The 17,140-nt window shown below is 42.9% G+C and overlaps 2 protein-coding genes across 2 annotated transcripts in view; one reads left to right on the top strand and one right to left on the bottom strand.

Moving 5' to 3' along the window:
* The window catches only part of LOC134102245 (ankyrin repeat domain-containing protein 13C-like), a 31,301-nt gene extending 29,598 nt beyond the window's left edge, over window positions 1–1,703 (bottom strand). Inside the window, exon 1 of the mRNA XM_062556291.1 lies at window positions 1,037–1,703. Within this exon, the coding sequence (XP_062412275.1) occupies window positions 1,037–1,424 (388 nt within the window). The 5' untranslated portion in view covers window positions 1,425–1,703. The remainder of the gene's footprint in view (window positions 1–1,036) is intronic.
* An 832-nt stretch (window positions 1,704–2,535) lies between these two features.
* On the top strand, window positions 2,536–14,885 carry LOC134102836 (cystathionine gamma-lyase-like). Its single transcript, XM_062557102.1, has 12 exons — window positions 2,536–2,830; window positions 3,535–3,616; window positions 3,797–3,892; window positions 4,085–4,194; window positions 5,167–5,301; window positions 5,850–5,907; window positions 6,019–6,096; window positions 6,278–6,430; window positions 8,280–8,401; window positions 10,714–10,766; window positions 11,652–11,790; window positions 14,732–14,885. The coding sequence occupies exons 1-12, from the start codon at window positions 2,657–2,659 to the stop codon at window positions 14,747–14,749; spliced, it is 1,218 nt and encodes a 405-aa protein (XP_062413086.1). The 5' UTR covers window positions 2,536–2,656; the 3' UTR covers window positions 14,750–14,885.
* The last annotated feature ends 2,255 nt before the right edge of the window (window positions 14,886–17,140 follow it).

The raw sequence follows: 17,140 nt of genomic DNA, 5'->3' as shown, positions 1-17,140 counted from the left end.
TCTGTGTAGTAGAGCAGACCAAAAAACAGAACAGTCTTTGAAAGACCTCCTAACGTGTGCAAAAAAACAGAGTCCAATGTCTCATCATAATAGAAATACTGATGACCAAACTAATGAGACAGTGTTAAGGCTGACTGGATCCAGGGCAAGCACTGGACACTGTCTCTCTAAGATGACAATGGGAGCACTGTTCCTGCCCAGGGTTTGGGGGAGACTCTTAATCCCAAATGGGCTTGCCATTCACACGAAATTATGTTATTGCCTTTATCTTGCTTTTCTCAAGTATTCCTCATTACTGCTAACAGGAATGGGATATTGATTAAACTACTGGTATGACATCTATTGGCTCACTGCACCTGCTCTCTAAACTGTCAAATATGCCACTAAGAGGTTTTACGTTATAAGGGGGTAAAACACACAGTATATAGTTGTGTTTTGGTCATGCACTCGTCATATAAATCCCCCAGCCAATCCTGTATTATTGCATTGAATTATTGTAGCGGTGTCATTTCTCTGGATGACTTTTTAGCATACACATAGGGAGGTGCCAATGGGCTGCATTGATAACCTGAAGTGCCCTGGGAAAGATCACAAGCTAGGCTTAGATGACTCCGTTCTCATGTCTCTTACAAATCAGTAGGATCTCTGTGACTGTTCAGTTCTAAAGATGTAATACGAGCTTTTGTTGTTACTCTTGTTCGTTGTTCGGGTGGCCACGGGCGCCCTGCATGGCCTACGGGTACTACTGTAAGTAGAGGAACAGTGCTAGCGTAACGTTAGCATCGGTTCACAGAGAGGAGGGCAACTGGATATCAATAAATGTAGCACTAAGTAATGGTTCACAGCGGTTGGTTAGGTTTAGCCCGTTAAAGCAATGTGTGCTGATATGTGTCACAGACAAATAGCCTACAAAAGGTACAAAGCAACCTAAACAGCTAACAGCTAGCCTACCTCTGAACTGTAAACATTCAAGCAGCTCTGATATCGCTAACTTCAAGTGGCAGCTATAATGTTACTACATGCAGCTGGAACTTACCATGCACATCCTTCTGAGCAATATTCTGAGTTCGAATGAGTGACGATAATCGCCGTACATCTCCTTTGACCACACATTCGTGAACTGGAAAGTCTTGCTCTGGTTGAATGATGGGATTTTTATTTGTATCATCGATGGTGTCTGAGGTTGCAATTGTATTAGTGTTTGCATTGACTTGCGTTTGTTGCTGATTATGTTGCTGTTGTGTCGCTGCAGACTTGGTTATCTTGTGATTGCTGAATATCTTGTTAGCTTTCCCTTTACCACTAGTAGTCCTAGTTGATGATGTGAATGTCCCAGTTGCAGCGTCCTCGTCCGGTTCCAGTAAATCCTCATCTTTGCTCGGTTTGTGATCCTTACGAAGGGATCGGATCTTTTCTCCTGTCATCTTCTAAATAGACGGATGCACAGATCAGGATGCAGCTTTTGACGACCCGTTGGAAATAGTAATTTGTCGCTGGCAAAAATGCCAGTGGAGGATTACACAACAACAACAGTGAGTCGCACAACATGAAAACTTCAAGTTCTTCAACAGAAACATGCGGCAACACAAGTAAAGCTGAGTACTTCCAGATATATGAACAGTTTTTCCTTTCCGTGTTTCAGAAGCGGCACTGCCCTGCTTCAACACACAGGTCCAACGGCAGCTGAGTTAAGTAGCGCGTAGGTAGGAAGTAGTAGGAAGACCCACCTGCCATCTTCCGCTTAGGATCTCGCGAGACTTTGCTACTTTTTTTTTATTTTGGTACGGTTTGCAAGTTCTACTCCGCAGCTACCGTGGCTGTGTTTGTGCGTAAAAGAGAGCCTATTTTCGCTCGAATTATTTTAGAGACAGCTTTATCTATTTGTTATGCTGATCAACTAATATCAACATAAACCCTTCTTCCCAAAGTCACAAAAAAAACGGAATTGGATAGGGTTGCGCCCGGTTGCGCCACGGAATTATGTTTGTATGTCTCCCTCTATCGCTTTATCCTGGAATGATACAAATATGTTTGACGTGAAACATGACAGATTACCCAGATTTCTGATTGACCATTCATATAGGCTAACTTATTGTTCTTCGTTTTAATAATACATACGTTATTATTATGGGTAACATGTGTGTATTTCATTAAGCTTATTATGACTACAATGTGGGTCATTTAGTAACTAGGCTACTAGTTTATCAACCCAAACTAAACCTGATGATGTGTGGGTTTTAGTTTTTTTTTTTTTTTTAAACGGTGGTTATATTTTAAACAGTATGCCAATAAGACATCTGAACAAACCAACCTATGAATGCGGACACTGTTGGTTACATCAGATGTGTTCTCAATTTTTTTGATTGGTTGCGTCTCATAGCCTACTAACAATTTACTTTCTCACCATCCTGTGTGCTCTGCAAACAAGATCACGTGGTGCAAACGCCCCTGAGGGTGGGCCAATCGATGTCATGCTTTATGTATATGGATTCAGTCATTGGTCAATTAAGGGGACTTGTCACTAGACGGTACTGTTAAATGCACACGTTGCTTTCAGATAGGTTAAGTTATTCAACAATAGCTGTACAGTGGCGACGTGACCGGCATCTCAGGGAACTGGCAATTGAAATATAGCCGCTTGAATCTGGATTTACAAATGGCTTCACACTCTCAGAACGACGTTTCAAACGGATTTCGTGATGAATTCAAGTCTTTTGCCACAGATGCCATACACGTCGGCCAGGAGCCGGAGCAGTGGAAGTCAATGGCCGTTGTGCCACCAATATCTCTGTCAACCACATTCAAACAGTATGGCCCAGGAAACCATGCAGTAAGTCTATTTTAGTTGCCCGGTTAAATTGATCGTCAATATGTACTTGTTCTGTGGTATTTGACCAAAAACATCCCAAGAACGTGTAACGGTTTGCTAGCTTAATTGGAGGGCACGATTTCGCTAACATCAAAGCAGCATACGGTTGTGCATGTGTCGCTAGTTGTATTTTTGGTCAAAGCGGAAGCATTCAAGTTGAAGTGCAAAGGCTCTTATCGTGTTTATGTTATCGTGTTATCTTTTACAAAGTTAGGCTGCGTTGTGTCGTCCTCTCAATACATTTCGAGATAAAATAGTCAGACATGGCGAAAGAGGAAATGGGTTTAACATTGACGTTGCATTGAAGGCGGTGAACTGAGGTGAATCATAACATGCGTAATGTTAGCCTTTGATTGGATGTTGTATGACATGGCAAAATATGTAATGTTCGCTAATGGCATCAAAGCAACAGGTCAGCCTTCTTCGTTTGTGTTCTCAATTTCATCTAAAACGGAAGATGGTTAGTGTTTGATTATTCTCTAGTTTCAGTTGAGTGAAGCAGCTATGTTGCACCCCATTAAAAAAAATACACGTGTAAGATGATGCAATTTTCAGATGAAATATACATTACCCTTTACATAGATTACCCACGACATGTAACTGTAAGGGTTGATAATGTAAGTTATTGTTTTCCATTAAAAAAAACTTTTGTGTGAATTTCAAAGGGGTTTGAATACAGTCGAAGTGGAAACCCCACTAGGAATTGCCTTGAGAGAGCTGTAGCAGCCCTGGATGGCGCTCAACACTGTAAGTTAACCATTGAAGTGTTTAATGATGTTTTATTATTGAAAATCCTTTCTGTTGTATAGGTATGATTTTTTGTGTGTGTGTGTGTGTGTGTGTGTGAGAGAGATAATAATGATGTACCAATTCATGGCAGTTGAAATGTATTTGGAAAACTAACAACTTTATGATGTAATCTGTCAGGTATGGCTCTGGCTTCTGGCTTGGCTGCCACAATGACGATAACGCACATGCTGAAGGCAGGAGATGGGATTGTGTGCATGAATGATGTGTACGGAGGTGAGAGCTGCCCACTTCATACGCAAGAGTAGCGGCGGTGGTGGTAGTTCTGCTGATTATGATAAGCACTATACGGTCTAGTCTGTGGCTGTAATTGGGGGACTTGAGTTTTCTATCTGTTCATTTTATTTCTTGTGTACTTTTAAAAACTCGTCAAAGCCCATAGTTATTCAAAAATGCCACTGTTCACAGGAACCAACCGATACTTCAGAAGGATAGCTGCTGAAATCGGTATGGACGTTTCCTTTGCGGACTGTACGAAGCCTGAAGTTTTAAAATCCGCTCTTAAACCAAACACAAAGGTAAGATGAGCTGTGTGAGCTTTTATTTTTATGTTTGTTCTTTTTTTTTTTTTATGGCAGCTTGGCATGTACACCTGCTGAGTGTATTCTTAAGTCAGCACCTAAGGCATGCACTTATCAGATTTGAGACCTCAATAGGTGAGTTTTTTTTTTCTCTGGATCTCCACACCCTTGGACTAGTCACGATGAGTTGACAGTACAAATTACATGGGAGTGAAGAACTGTTAACTTTGCAGTCCAACCAGTCTAGAATAAATCTTTGTTTTATGATGTTCTAAAAAAATGTTGACATGAAATAGCCTCCGGTGCTGATATAGCAGTTGGTTTTGGCATGTTTTTCATGTTACATTCACATTCATGTTTTCATCCAGTAAACCTGATAGATTACAGCCCACCTTGGTAGGACTAGCTATGTCTCCCCTTCTCCTGGAGAAAGTGTGCATGCTATTTCTTATTAAAGCACATGGATTTGTTTACCAGCTAGTGAAACGGTTAGCATAAGTTCAGCAGAACAATGTGGATGTTACAAGGTAAGAAACATGATAAAACGAGTCTCCTGTTTCTCACTTCTCTTACCGGGATGGTAAGTCCCAATGTTGCAAGGTTGGTTTTAGGCCTGGGGATGTTAGCGGGAGCAGGGAAAATCACAATTTTCACCGGAACATGTCATTTAATCATCCAAATGATTTCTAACAGGTTTATTAAGTTGAAATATTTGCCAAGTTCCCCTTAAAGAAGTTAATGTTTTCTGAGAAAGGCCCATCATTCCAAGTTTGATACTTTCTGGGTATTTATTGGTGCTGTCATATTTGATATTTTGACATCACTATGCAACATTGACCTGGAAAATCTTGCTTTGTCATGGAGAGTTGTACTAGTGTAGGTGTTGGTGTGAGCTGTGATATTTCTGTACTCACATACTTGTGCTTGAATGTACATAAATAAAGGTGCATTTTTAATTGTGTTTTGTAGCTGGTATGGATCGAAACCCCAACCAACCCTACCATGAAAGTTGTGGACATCAAAGCCTGTGCTGAGATTGCACACCAGCACAATAAGGACATTGTTGTTGTTGTGGACAACACATTCATGTCAGCTTTCTTTCAGGTACGGCTTTTAACAAGGCATTTGCACTCCAGTTCAAAGTGAAATGACACATAGATGAACAACTATAGCAGTAGAAGCACTAGTTTGGGGTGGTACCCCTTTAAATGTTTTTTTTTGGGGGGGGGGTTTGGTGATATAACTGCAGTTGGTACAGTGAACAGTCGTAGTTAGTAATAGGGAGTCCTTACATTTGGAGCAAATTGATTATAAACAGAAACATAGACTTAAATCATTTTGGAAATAGACCTAGAACATGGATGGCCCACCGCTGTGGATGGTTGAGTATATTTAAGGAGAAAAAGGAGAAGCGTGTCAGAAAAAAACATGGAACAGCTATGGAAAACATAATGTTGAATAAAAAATATGTATTCTGAAAATATGAATGAATATGTAGTGACTTTTTTTTTTATTTGGTTTACCTTTACTTTTAACTTTCTGAATAAGTGCATAACTTCCTGGTTCATGTACTTTCCCTTGAATCCTAAACATTTGTTAGGGCTGTCTCTCACCCTGTTGTCTCCTGCATATGTTTTCTCTCTATACAATAGCGCCCCCTGGCTTTGGGAGCTGATATCTGCATGTACTCTGCGACAAAGTACATGAACGGTGAGCACAATTACTATCTGAACCTGTCTAGCTAACTGTACTGTACCTAATGACATAATTCTACATGAGCTTTCATTAATCACAACCGTGTCTTGTTCTCCCAACCCTCAGGTCATAGTGATGTTGTCATGGGTCTAGTCTCTGTTAACAGGGAGGATTTGTATGAGCGACTGAAGTTTTTACAGAATGGTGAGTGTGGTGATTGAGAACTGTAGTGTAAAAACAATGATTTTCTTATCAGTGATTATTATTACTTGATGTTGGCATCAGTTGACTTCTGAAATAGTGAGACAACATTGCTTCAAAACATGGCAAAGAGTGCATGTGTGCGCGATTTATGCGTGTGTTTTGTATTTGTCTCTTTGTAAAGCTCTTGGTCCTGTGCCGTCCCCATTTGACTGCTACCTGTGCAACCGGGGCCTGAAGACCCTCCACCTTAGGATGAGGCAACACTTCAAGAATGCCCTCGCTGCAGCTAAGTTCCTGGAGGCTGACCCCAGGGTGGACAGGGTCATCTTCCCTGGTGAGTCAGTGCTTGAGAGGGGTGGGGGTGGGGATTGGGGGGGGGTGTACTGAAATGCTAAAATTATGTACACTTGGCAGGAAGAAGGGGTTGGGGGCATTCTTTAATATTATTGTTAAAATTGTGTAGGCTGGCTATCACCAGACTGCGCCTGGTGGATAAGCTAGTTTGTGATTGGTTCCAGCAAACGTGGACAGGAAGCAGGAGGGAGAAATGTGTAGGTTTCCAGCATGGAGGTATTAGGTGCGTTTGCGATGAACTGCGGCTGACTTAGGCTGACTTAGGCTGGCTTCATACGTCAACGAGAGCTGCAGAGTCTTAGCAGGAGGGGCGACTAGCACACGCAGCTCATCCCGGACAGTCTGACTGAGCTTACGTACCTGAAGTTACTCGCGAGAGACCTGGCTGGAGACCTCGCGGTAGATATCGCGGTAGATATCGCGGGATTCTGTATTAAATACAGTAAAACTTTTATTCTTGCTCATTAAAATGAGCATGGTGACTGACGAAATAAATTGATATGATGTGTTTAAATAAACCACTGTTGTCATACAGTTAACAGGCCTGCATTGCAGCACATTAATTAAATATCAAGTGTTTTCCGTGTGTATATATTTAACCAACAGCATAAAATAGCAGAGTATCCTCACGTTTTCAGTAGGCTAGCCTACCGCTGTTCCAGAAATCACAAATAAGAAGGTATCCGTTCGATTTCTGTTCATTTTAGCAGATTCTAACGTAAGGAGCAAAGATTCTAGAACAGAGCAAGATGGATCACAGGGACAAGCTCTAGCGTCATCCCAGACGTTGGTTTTAGTGCAGTTGAACTGATTCGTCTTGGTCCGCTCTAGTGTCTTGGGTAAGGAGGCAGAACGAGACACCTGTCATACTCGTCATGGGGAGATTCCTTCCAAACGGCCCTATCACAACTTTGAACTGACGTCATTGGGGAGGGTTTTGGCCAGCGCAGTTGCTTAAAAACGAACTGCGCTGAACTGCGCTGGCTGAGCTAAGACGCAGTCTCCCGAGATCTTGTATGGACATGTGACATGATGTCACGGGGGTAACTCCCACCGCGACTGCAAGAAGTCGGACATGATTTCTAACCAGTTTGCATTTCGTCTGTCCCAGTATGCACTCTGTTTAACCCAGCATGCATCACATCAAGTCAGATCTGCGCAGATTTTCGTCAAGTCAAACGCACCTATTATATATAACTGGAGAGAGTGACTAAGTCCCGCCCTCCATACAAATGAATGGCCGATGCTAGGCTAGTAAATCCAGCCAATTTTCGTCAACGCCATATTGAACACTGGAGCTCCGATCCAGCGCCAGTCGGCTCTGACCATGCGCAAAGTTCCAAAGCTGGAAATGACGCATGGACCTACATTGATTTCTATTGGACATTCTGTAAAAAGAGAGTCATCCTCCAGTTCAGACGGTGGCGATAATGCACATACCTTGCTTGCCGCGTAACAACAAGCAGAAAAAGTTGCTCGGGAACGCACACCTGAGTCCAGTGGAGTGTCGCACGGAGTAATGATTGGCTGTAGGTACCTGTCCCCCAACATGTACGCGCATGAGAGCTCGTGCCCCACACAGATTTTCGTGCACGGAGCTGGTTCTAAATGCTCCATGAGGCGCCATACTTGAAAATGGCGCTTGCTAACTTTCCGAAGCTAATCAACACGGCCTTGACCCCCTGGTTTCCAGACTGAGCTGAAGGGCAAAATCCAAATCTCCAGCAGATCGGGCTGTAAACTGGGCGGTGTAGATCGGCTGTATGGCCTGCTGGATAGAAGGAGACTGAGGCTGAGCGTGTCTGTTCTGCTGCCCCCCCCCCCCACAGGTCTGCCCTCCCACCCGCAGTACGAGCTGATGAAGAGGCAGTGCACTGGCTGCCCAGGGATGATCACCTTCTACATCAAGGGCAAGCTGGAGCACGCCACCACCTTCCTCAGCAACCTCAAGGTGAACAGGGACGCACGCGTCTAGAAAGTTCTCTCTTGTTCTAACACTACGGTCCTTATTATAGTGTACCACAGTGATGAACGATGCGTATTATATGAGTATAAGTATCTGTATTTAGTGTGTGATGTCATGTAGGCCCCTTGTTATGATTGGATAACTTCTTCTGTAAGGTGTCATTCCAAAGAAGTAATGGAATGCTGTACAGCTCTGGCCTCTAATAGGGAGGGAAAGTGAAAACCAGCGCCCCAAGTGGTTGCGTTCCTATCGAAAAGCAGCTCCAATGTCAAGTCCCATAGACCGACTTTTCAAAAAAATACTACGCAGCTATACCAGCGATCTTATCCACCAAAAATATTTTTCAGTCGACATACTGTAATAATCTACTAACTGCGAAAATATCAGACTCTATTTCGCCTTATTTAAAAAAACCGTAATTGCTCGTTTCATTTCATAAATGGACTACAACTTCAAGTGACGTGACACCCTTCGACGACGTTACTCACCTAGCATGGTTTGTTTATTAGCCTGTTAGCTAGTTGGTTAGTTAGTAGACAATCACACTTACTGCCAGCTCTTGTGTGAGTAGGAGCACAACACAAGTTATCCCAACATAAAGGTAATTACCACGCGGTTTACATCGCTCTCTGTTATTACAAAAATATGATAAGCAAGTTAAGCAAATTGCCGTTTTGATCAGTTGGAGATGGAGCGCCCAAACTGGTGACGTCAAATGCTACTGTAGCTAGCTACTGTAGTTCGTTATCACCATGTTACAAACAAACTCAAAACAATTAAACTGATCCTAAAAAATAAAGTATGACCACTAGAAGCAATAGAGCTGACCTACATGGATAGCATATTGAAGGCATTTAACTAACTTCCGATCGTGGGCAGAGATATATTTTTTCTAAAAGAAAATCCAATCAACTCCCGCTAGCCTCTAGGAACGCAACCACCAGGTGGCGATGAGATTACTTTCCCTCCCTATAGCTTTGCTCTTTTCTGTGGGGAACTAAATATCAGTTCAGTTAAAGGGTCACTGCACCCTAAAATAGGTTTTTTGAGCTGTTGATTGATTGAAAATACTCATAAGTGGTGAACTGTACTATTACCAGGGTTAATATTGACAAAAATCGTGTTTCTCGACAAAAGTAACATTTCGTCTGATTTTGTATTGGAGATTTGCTCTCTCGCGCATACTACCGTTTGAAAACATGCCATGGCATGTTGGTCCAAAATACTATTGGAATGCTGACGTTGTCCTGCACTTCTAGTCCGACACTACGTCACCGGGTCGTTACAAATTAGGACTGAAACGCCCCAACACCTGCTGCCCTGATTAGCCTACCTGTGATAAGCCATGTCTGCAGCACTCATTCCCAGATTGACACGAAATCACCATGGTTGATTGGTTGCAGCAGTGCTGCACTCTCTCTCCAAATTTCAGAACGTCTCGCCCATTTTGAAAGCCGTTTTCAGAAATGTGAAGTGGGTGGAGTTATGGGGTGAAGTGACTCTTTAATGAAGATCAGTCTTGGCTTATACACTAATCCAGCGAAACACGGAAGTAACACAAAACCGCCATTACTGCGTGCCTGGCTGCTAAGAAATTAGCCCGTTGGTTCCATAGGCGGCTGTTGCAGAAGTTAGCTGTCATTAATACACGTCTTAATACCTTATGGTGTTAATAAATTACCTTCATTGGTAAGTTTTGGTACAGTCTGACATCATTGATCCAATGTTCCCTTTCACCTGACATTTTCATTCATTAGCAGTCCTCTTGTTAGACATTCTCTGACAGGATGCTTTCATTGAAAAGCACAGACAAGTGTCACTCGTCACACTCGCAGGCACGCAGTAATGGCGATATTCAAGATGGCAGCGCCCATAAAGTTCGCGCTGGATTAGTGTATAGGTTTGCCCGCAGTTGAACCCTTTTGCCCTTCACATTTGCCAGTTGGCATTGGGCACACGGAACTTGGCATTCTGTTTTTTTTCCGAGGAGGCTGTGTTTGATTTCAGTCATGAAGGACAGCTATTACATTGCTGATGTCAGCAAGCTGGCAAAAATGATTAATATAGATTTCCTATTGCTAATGCTGACCTCTTGAAAGACCTTCCTCAAGCACATCCAACTTTTGTTTTGTATTCCAACTTGTTCAAAATTGGTGTAGTTGGACAAACATAAATCATTTTTCACATATTGGTATAATTCAGGTTCATTTTGAGACTGGATTGTTGAGCCCATGCAAAAGGCTCTTTGAAGTGCTAATTTAGCCTAATTGTCCCTTTTTGCTGTGTTTCGCCTTTAGTTGTTTGCACTCGCTGAAAGCCTTGGAGGTTATGAAAGTTTGGCCGAGCATCCGTAAGTATTGCATGAATAATTAACCACACTTTGATAGTGGTTTTATGGTGTGCTAAGAAGCAACGAGTCCCCCATTTAATAAATTTAATTAATCAAGGAATGGAGAAGCTGTGCTCTTAACTCTGGCTTGTTTTTGTCATTTGTCTTGTGAAGAGGCTTTTATATTGATGCAGCATGTTGTGTAACTTATGGTTAGAACTACACAAAACTCTTTTTTTCTTGTTTTAATGTATTCTCCATGTTGCACACATGTTTTTTTTATTATTTATTATGTTTTCATTATTTCAAGTCAAGTTTATTTATATAGGCCTAACGCATTTCATACACATAGGTCATTGAGTGTGCACAGAACATACAGTAGCACTAAAAGGAACAAACCAGTACAGTACTACTCCCCACGAGTGCAATTTTCTGGCGTGTTGAGATCACACATCAGGTTTCAATTTTCAAAACAGAAGAATCCTCAATTCAGAACTGAGCTATTTCTAGTCAGTTATTTGACTCCGAGTTGGCCTGAATGTACAGTAGAGCCACTGCTCTCAAAATAAAGAGCAGTCCTATCTGTGTGGTTGGAGGTATGTGTTGTAGTGTTTGGGCCACAAGGGGGCATTAGTGTTTTGAAAGAAATGGTTAACACTTAGTAAGTGCACGTTGTGCAGCAAAACACTGGGTTATTTTTCAGTGGCTGTTCATTTTCTTTGCATGTTAAATTCAGCAATGTGTATAAACTGCTGAAAATCCTTTGGAAAGGGGGTTTCCAAATGGTACTGTGTATTATCTTATATCCCCACACACAGCAAAATGTCAAACAGTGGGTTCTAACACCATGGCAACATCTGTCTCTGCAGAGCCTTCTTAACTCTGTGTTCTGTTTGGGTCTCCCAGGGCGATCATGACCCATGCGTCAGTGCCTGAAGAGGAGAGGGTTGTTCTGGGCATCAGCGACACCCTCATCCGCTTGTCCGTGGGCCTGGAGGACGAGCAGGACATTATTGATGACCTGGACCAAGCCCTTGCTGCTGCTGTAAGTCTCTCTCTCTCTCTCTCTCTCTCTCTCGTCCACATATTGCACGTATTGCTCACGTGAGCTTTCACACATCCCTACCCCCACCCGTGAGCTTCCACACCTCTCACCACCACCTCCCCCACTAAGTGTGTGTGTGTCACTGATAGACAGTCTTGTCACTTTTGTGTCTCTATTTGACAGTTCCTTCTCCAGTCGTTCCCTTATCTCTTGTGCTCACTCACTTTAACTCTACCATTCTGTCTTATACGCATGCACTCCTCGCTTGCACTCTCTCGCTTGTTCCTTTACAACAAGCCCACCCCCGCACACACGTTTTCTCTCTCTGACTCGCTCTCTCAGACCTTTTCATCTGGTAGTAATTCATCTTTGCTCAGAAGCTTCCAAATCTTCCTTTTACTGGAACCAAGGTTCCTTCCCGTACAGTGACATTAACAGGGGGGGTGGGGGGGGTCGGTCAGGTGACTGTCTTTGATGGCCAGTGCCTCATTAGTGTGTGTGTGTGTGTTGTCTTCGCCTACATCAGGCTCTACAGTTATTCCTAATTAGGTTGCACACTAAGACGGGTTTTGGGAACCTTTGGAAAAAGACTCCCTCCATTGCTGATTGTTTCCAAGCGGCTGCTCTGAGAATGTCCCCCTCTTGGTCTGTGTGTTTCGTTATTTATGTCCACTCTGCTGGGAAAATAAGGAGGCCGCTGTTGAATCAAGACAGAGTGGCCTTGGCCCAAAGCTGACAGTCAGGTCTGAGTTTATTTTATTTTATTTTAATTTATTTATTTATTTTACCTCTGTGCTACGCTATCCCTGAGGGAGGGTGGGTGGGTGGGTAACATTCCCCTATACTCCCCAGTGTCCTTGGAAACTGCAGCAAGGTGTTATTGTGGTGTGTGTGTGTGCATGTATGTGTGCCGCTGTTTGTCTCAGGACTCAGGTTCTACCCCATGGGGGTTTCCAGCATTAAACGCCTTGACCACTCAATGCTCTGGGTTTGCCTTGTTTTGGGCAGGCTCAGGCTGGTTTGTGAATGTCTGTGAAATTGGTCCCATTTACTATTTCGCAATCTGAACACCTACTAACACCCTTTGGGAAATGAGTTTGAACAACAAAATGGCTGTTTGTGCTCTGTCGTGGTTTGGTGTTAGAGAGGTGGAAATTTAGAGTGCATTACGTGTGCGCCTGTGTGTGTCTTGGTCCTTTTCTTGTCCAAGCATCAACCTGGCCTGAGGCCTTATTTACACGTAAGGAAAAACAAATATGTTTTCATGTGATTATGTTTGGCATTTACGCACTTGAAAAATCAGGACTTACTTGACTCAAGATGCTACCCAACTCCCGCTACCCATCTCACAACTTGACTACTGTAATGCCCTCCTGATGGGTCTCCCAGCCTACACAGTAAACCCCCTTCAGATGATTCAGAACGCAGTGGTGCGCTTGGTCTTCTACCAACCCAAAAGGGTGCATGTTGCTCCATTGCTCATCCAGCTACACTGGCTACCATTGGCCACCCGCATCAAATTCAAGTCTCTAACGGTTGCCTACAAAGTAGTCTCCCCACCTACTTGAATGCCCTTATACAGGAACATGCTACCACACGACCGTTATGCTCCTCAGACGAACGACTTCTAGCTCTACCACCGGCAAGCTCAGGCCAATCCAAACTTTTTTCATCTTTTGGTCCTCGTTGGTGGAACGCACTAGTTCCTACTAGAGTAGGGACATCTCTCTCCATTTTCAAAAAGCTTCTGAAGACCCAGCTCTTAAGAGAACATCTCTCATAGCACTACTTACAACTAGTCCTGCTGGTCCTTGACTGACCACCAATTGTACCTGTTGAGGTGTCCGCGACCATGGCAACCTTGACCGAGACAAGAAGGAGGCAGTCATTCCGAGCCTCATTCCCCCTCTGGACAATTGCAGTCATTGATGCACTTATTCTTACTGCACTCTACCTTTTTAATTTTATCCTAGGATTGTTGTTAGTAAACTTTTTAAGCTTTTTAATGCAATTCTATGTTGTAAGTCTCCTTGGTTAAAAAGCGTCAGCCAAATTTATTGTAATGTAATATGTTTTGATTTGGGAAAACAGGCTGGAGCATGTAAACCACATTATTTCATTGTGAGGTGATGTTCCCTTGTTTATTTGAAATCTCTGATTGACCATCTGTTTGCCCAATGTGTTCGGCACCCTTCCCCACCTCTTTTTAGCATCGGTGTGAATGGAATTATTTTTCAAATCAGAGGGGAAAATATCTGTGTTTCAGAATACCCTGCTGCATCTCGGCGTGGTCTGAGAGCTGGACCAGGAAGCTTGGTTTCCCGTTCCCAGTTGTTCCAAACTATCACGCTGTCTATTGCAGAGACTGCCTAGAAAATGAAGATGGACGCATTCAATGAGACTCGCTCCCTGAAGCTATACTGTGCAGTGATGGGTTTGGGGTTAGGCGTAGGGGAAGAAATCCTATTACATTTCCTGGCAGTGTTTAAGGATTGCGGTTGGTGTCCTCCACTCCTCCAAATGCGAGGTTAATTATCTGCACCTACAACCGCTTAAGTGCTCTTGGGGATTGTTTATTGTCAGCTTTGCTAATTTCTGGGGTGTTGTTTATTTATTTATATTTCATTGAACTGTTGCTCAGTCAGCATGGTAGATTAGTCCTCCGCAGGGCAGTTTGGCAGCCGCCCCACTCTGCTGTGTGCCTACAGTAGCTTGTACTGGGGAAGGATGAGATGGTGGTGATGACTATTATTATGATGATAATGGTGACGACAAGAGCCTCCTTGGCCCAGGAACATGTATTTCTGTCTAGAGTGTTTTCCTTGATTGTTAATATCTCTCTCTGTCTCTCTCTCCACCCCCCTCTCTCTCTGTCCCTGTCTTTCTCTCTTTTCCCCCTCCCCCCCAAATCCTCTGTCATTCTTTGATTTGATGTGAGCAGCATCCAAAGAAGAAGTGAGTTCCGCCCACGTGCGTGGGCCTGATGGCTTTCATCTTGCTGCTGGATAGATGTTCCTTATGCACTTTCCTGAGGAACGTGTCCGGAGAAGAGCTTCTACGCACATATGAATGCACTCATCAGGGAACAACTCCTCTCAATAAACAAATACATGCCTTCTTTAATTCACATATTTTACATAACAATGACAACAACTGGGCTATTAGGATATTAGCTGTTTTCTCAAATTGTGTATTTTGCATTTGTGTTGCATTTGTTTTAAATGAAGCATTTGCATTTGTTGCATTTTGTTGCATTTGTCTTAAATGAAGGTTACTGTAAGGCCTAGACTTGACACCCTGGTCCCAAAGGGTTAGCTTAGTCCAACTAGTTTCCCTTGTCATTTCAATGTGACTATTGGCTTATGCTAGTATAATACTGTTACCTCACTGTAGTTCCTAGAGTAGCTAAGGAACGTTAGACACGACATAAAATGAAACCTACTGTACAGCCTTGTTGGGCTTATAGCTTTGCATAAACGGTAAATAAAGGCACAGCAACGAGAAATGTAACAATCTATTCTTCCGCTAAGAAATCTATTAGCCTATTTCACAAGATGTCGCCACTGTGTAAACTAACTTCCTCTGGAACAGCTCAGTCTATAGGAAAGACAGAAACAGGAAGATGTTTTACCTTGCCAATTAAGGCATCATTAACATCAACTAGGCCAGACACCTGGACACTGTGAAATTGGCTCATTTCTTCTATCAGAATGTTTGGCAGGCAACACAGGAATTTTAACTTTTGTATCAATATATGGCGGCACAGAAATATACAATAAAATGTGGTCAACGCGAAAGGTTTATGTTGGGTTTTACCATGGCTTTCAACCAATCATAATGAAGGACTGGAAGTATCCGTATCAGAATTAGCAATCTACAGTACTTGGTGTGTGGTTTTGTGTCCTCCCCGTGGCAAGATAGGTGATGCTGAGATGGGTCTCTAAATTGGCTGTGTGGCCTGAGAGCTTCCATTAGTCTTTTGTTGTCACTGTCATGAGTCATAGTCATTCTCTTAAGTGGATTTGTGTTAATGACGAGAAGCCCTCATTTATTAAGCTGTTTCTCGCTTGGTCGTGTGTATCATGGGGTGCAGTGGAGGCAATGAAGCTGTGGTTTGTCAACTGATAACATCTACAGCACAAGGCATTTTCTTCTCTAATCATCTCAGGACATGAGGACTTTTTGGGTCGCCATTGTTGTCTCATTCCTCTAATATGTATTTGTTAAGATTCAAGGAATAAGACTATTGAACAGCAATATACGTGAACAGCAATGATTTGGCTCTTGCAGGGATTTATTTTGGAGCCAAGGAAGGGGTGATTAGTTATTGAATGTCTGATGATTGTTGCTGAGTTTTTGGTCAGATTATTTGTATTTCAGTTGTTGGCATTTAGGAGATGGTTCACATATACTCGTGTATATTGGATTGACTTGTTTGCCATCTGAATTTACAAAATGGGTTGTACCAAAAGAAAACTGAAAATGTATGGTTTGTAAAATGCATTCACATCCAGATATGTGGATGAAAAGCTTTCTAGATCTCTCTTGAAGAGTCATTCATCAGTGGAATATCCTGATGAATTGAGTCAGTTATAGATTTTAGGGGCTAACATTTTCAAAAAGAGCATTTCCAGTTTGACCTTTGAGAAACGAGGGCCGTGCTCCTCAAGCCTTTCACTGCCACGCCGTGTACCAGCCTTTTTCACTGGCACTGGTGGGTCTGGAAAGCTGCCTTGATACAGGCAGGAGAGGGAGTGAGATGTAACAAGTGTTGGATCCAGGGCTCAACGTTTAAAAGGGATGGCCTGCTTGGCAACCAGACATGAGGTTTTGGTTGCCAAAGCCAACCAAATCTGGTTGCCACTGTAACAATTTGGTAGCCAAGGGCAACCAGGCAACCATTAATGTCGAGCTCTGGTTGAGTCCCACCTCTCCTTTCCATCCAGTGTTGTTTTGTTTTATTGTGCCTCCTAGAACTTATTCATCCCTTTCTACTGGCCACCAACTAATGTTCAGCTATGTGATGCCCCCCCCCCCCAAAAAAAAAAACAACAACCTATGCAATCCCCTGCAGCGATATGATGAATGAAACTGTAATAGTGCATGAAGTTGGAGGCTCGTGCCATGTCAAAGAGGCTTGTCGAGCGTGTGCATGTGTGTGAGTATGTAATAGCCGATCGTAAAAGCTACATTGAAAAGACAAGCGGAACTACTGTATGTCCTATGGCAAGTTGTTGGTAGCTAGTACCTCTATGAACTCTGAGAGACAGTAGCTCTGAGTTAAGTGAGGGTAAAGAATAGCCACTATGGTGCCTAGATATGAGAGTAACTGAAGATGGTTTAGTGTTTT

This window comes from Sardina pilchardus, chromosome 15 (genome assembly GCF_963854185.1).
Source record: "Sardina pilchardus chromosome 15, fSarPil1.1, whole genome shotgun sequence".
NCBI lineage: Eukaryota > Metazoa > Chordata > Actinopteri > Clupeiformes > Clupeidae > Sardina > Sardina pilchardus.
The sequence above is the reverse complement of the archived record's forward strand: the minus strand, read 5'-3'. Positions and strand labels throughout refer to the sequence as shown.

Excerpts from the sequence above, each read along its gene's own strand:
- LOC134102836 (XM_062557102.1), top strand. The coding sequence starts at position 2,657 with ATGGCTTCACACTCTCAGAACGACGTTTCAAACGGATTTCGTGATGAA. Across the intron at positions 8,402-10,713 it reads CCTTCCTCAGCAACCTCAAG|TTGTTTGCACTCGCTGAAAG; the intron begins GTGAACAGGGAC and ends TTTCGCCTTTAG. Across the intron at positions 10,767-11,651 it reads GAAAGTTTGGCCGAGCATCC|GGCGATCATGACCCATGCGT; the intron begins GTAAGTATTGCA and ends TGGGTCTCCCAG.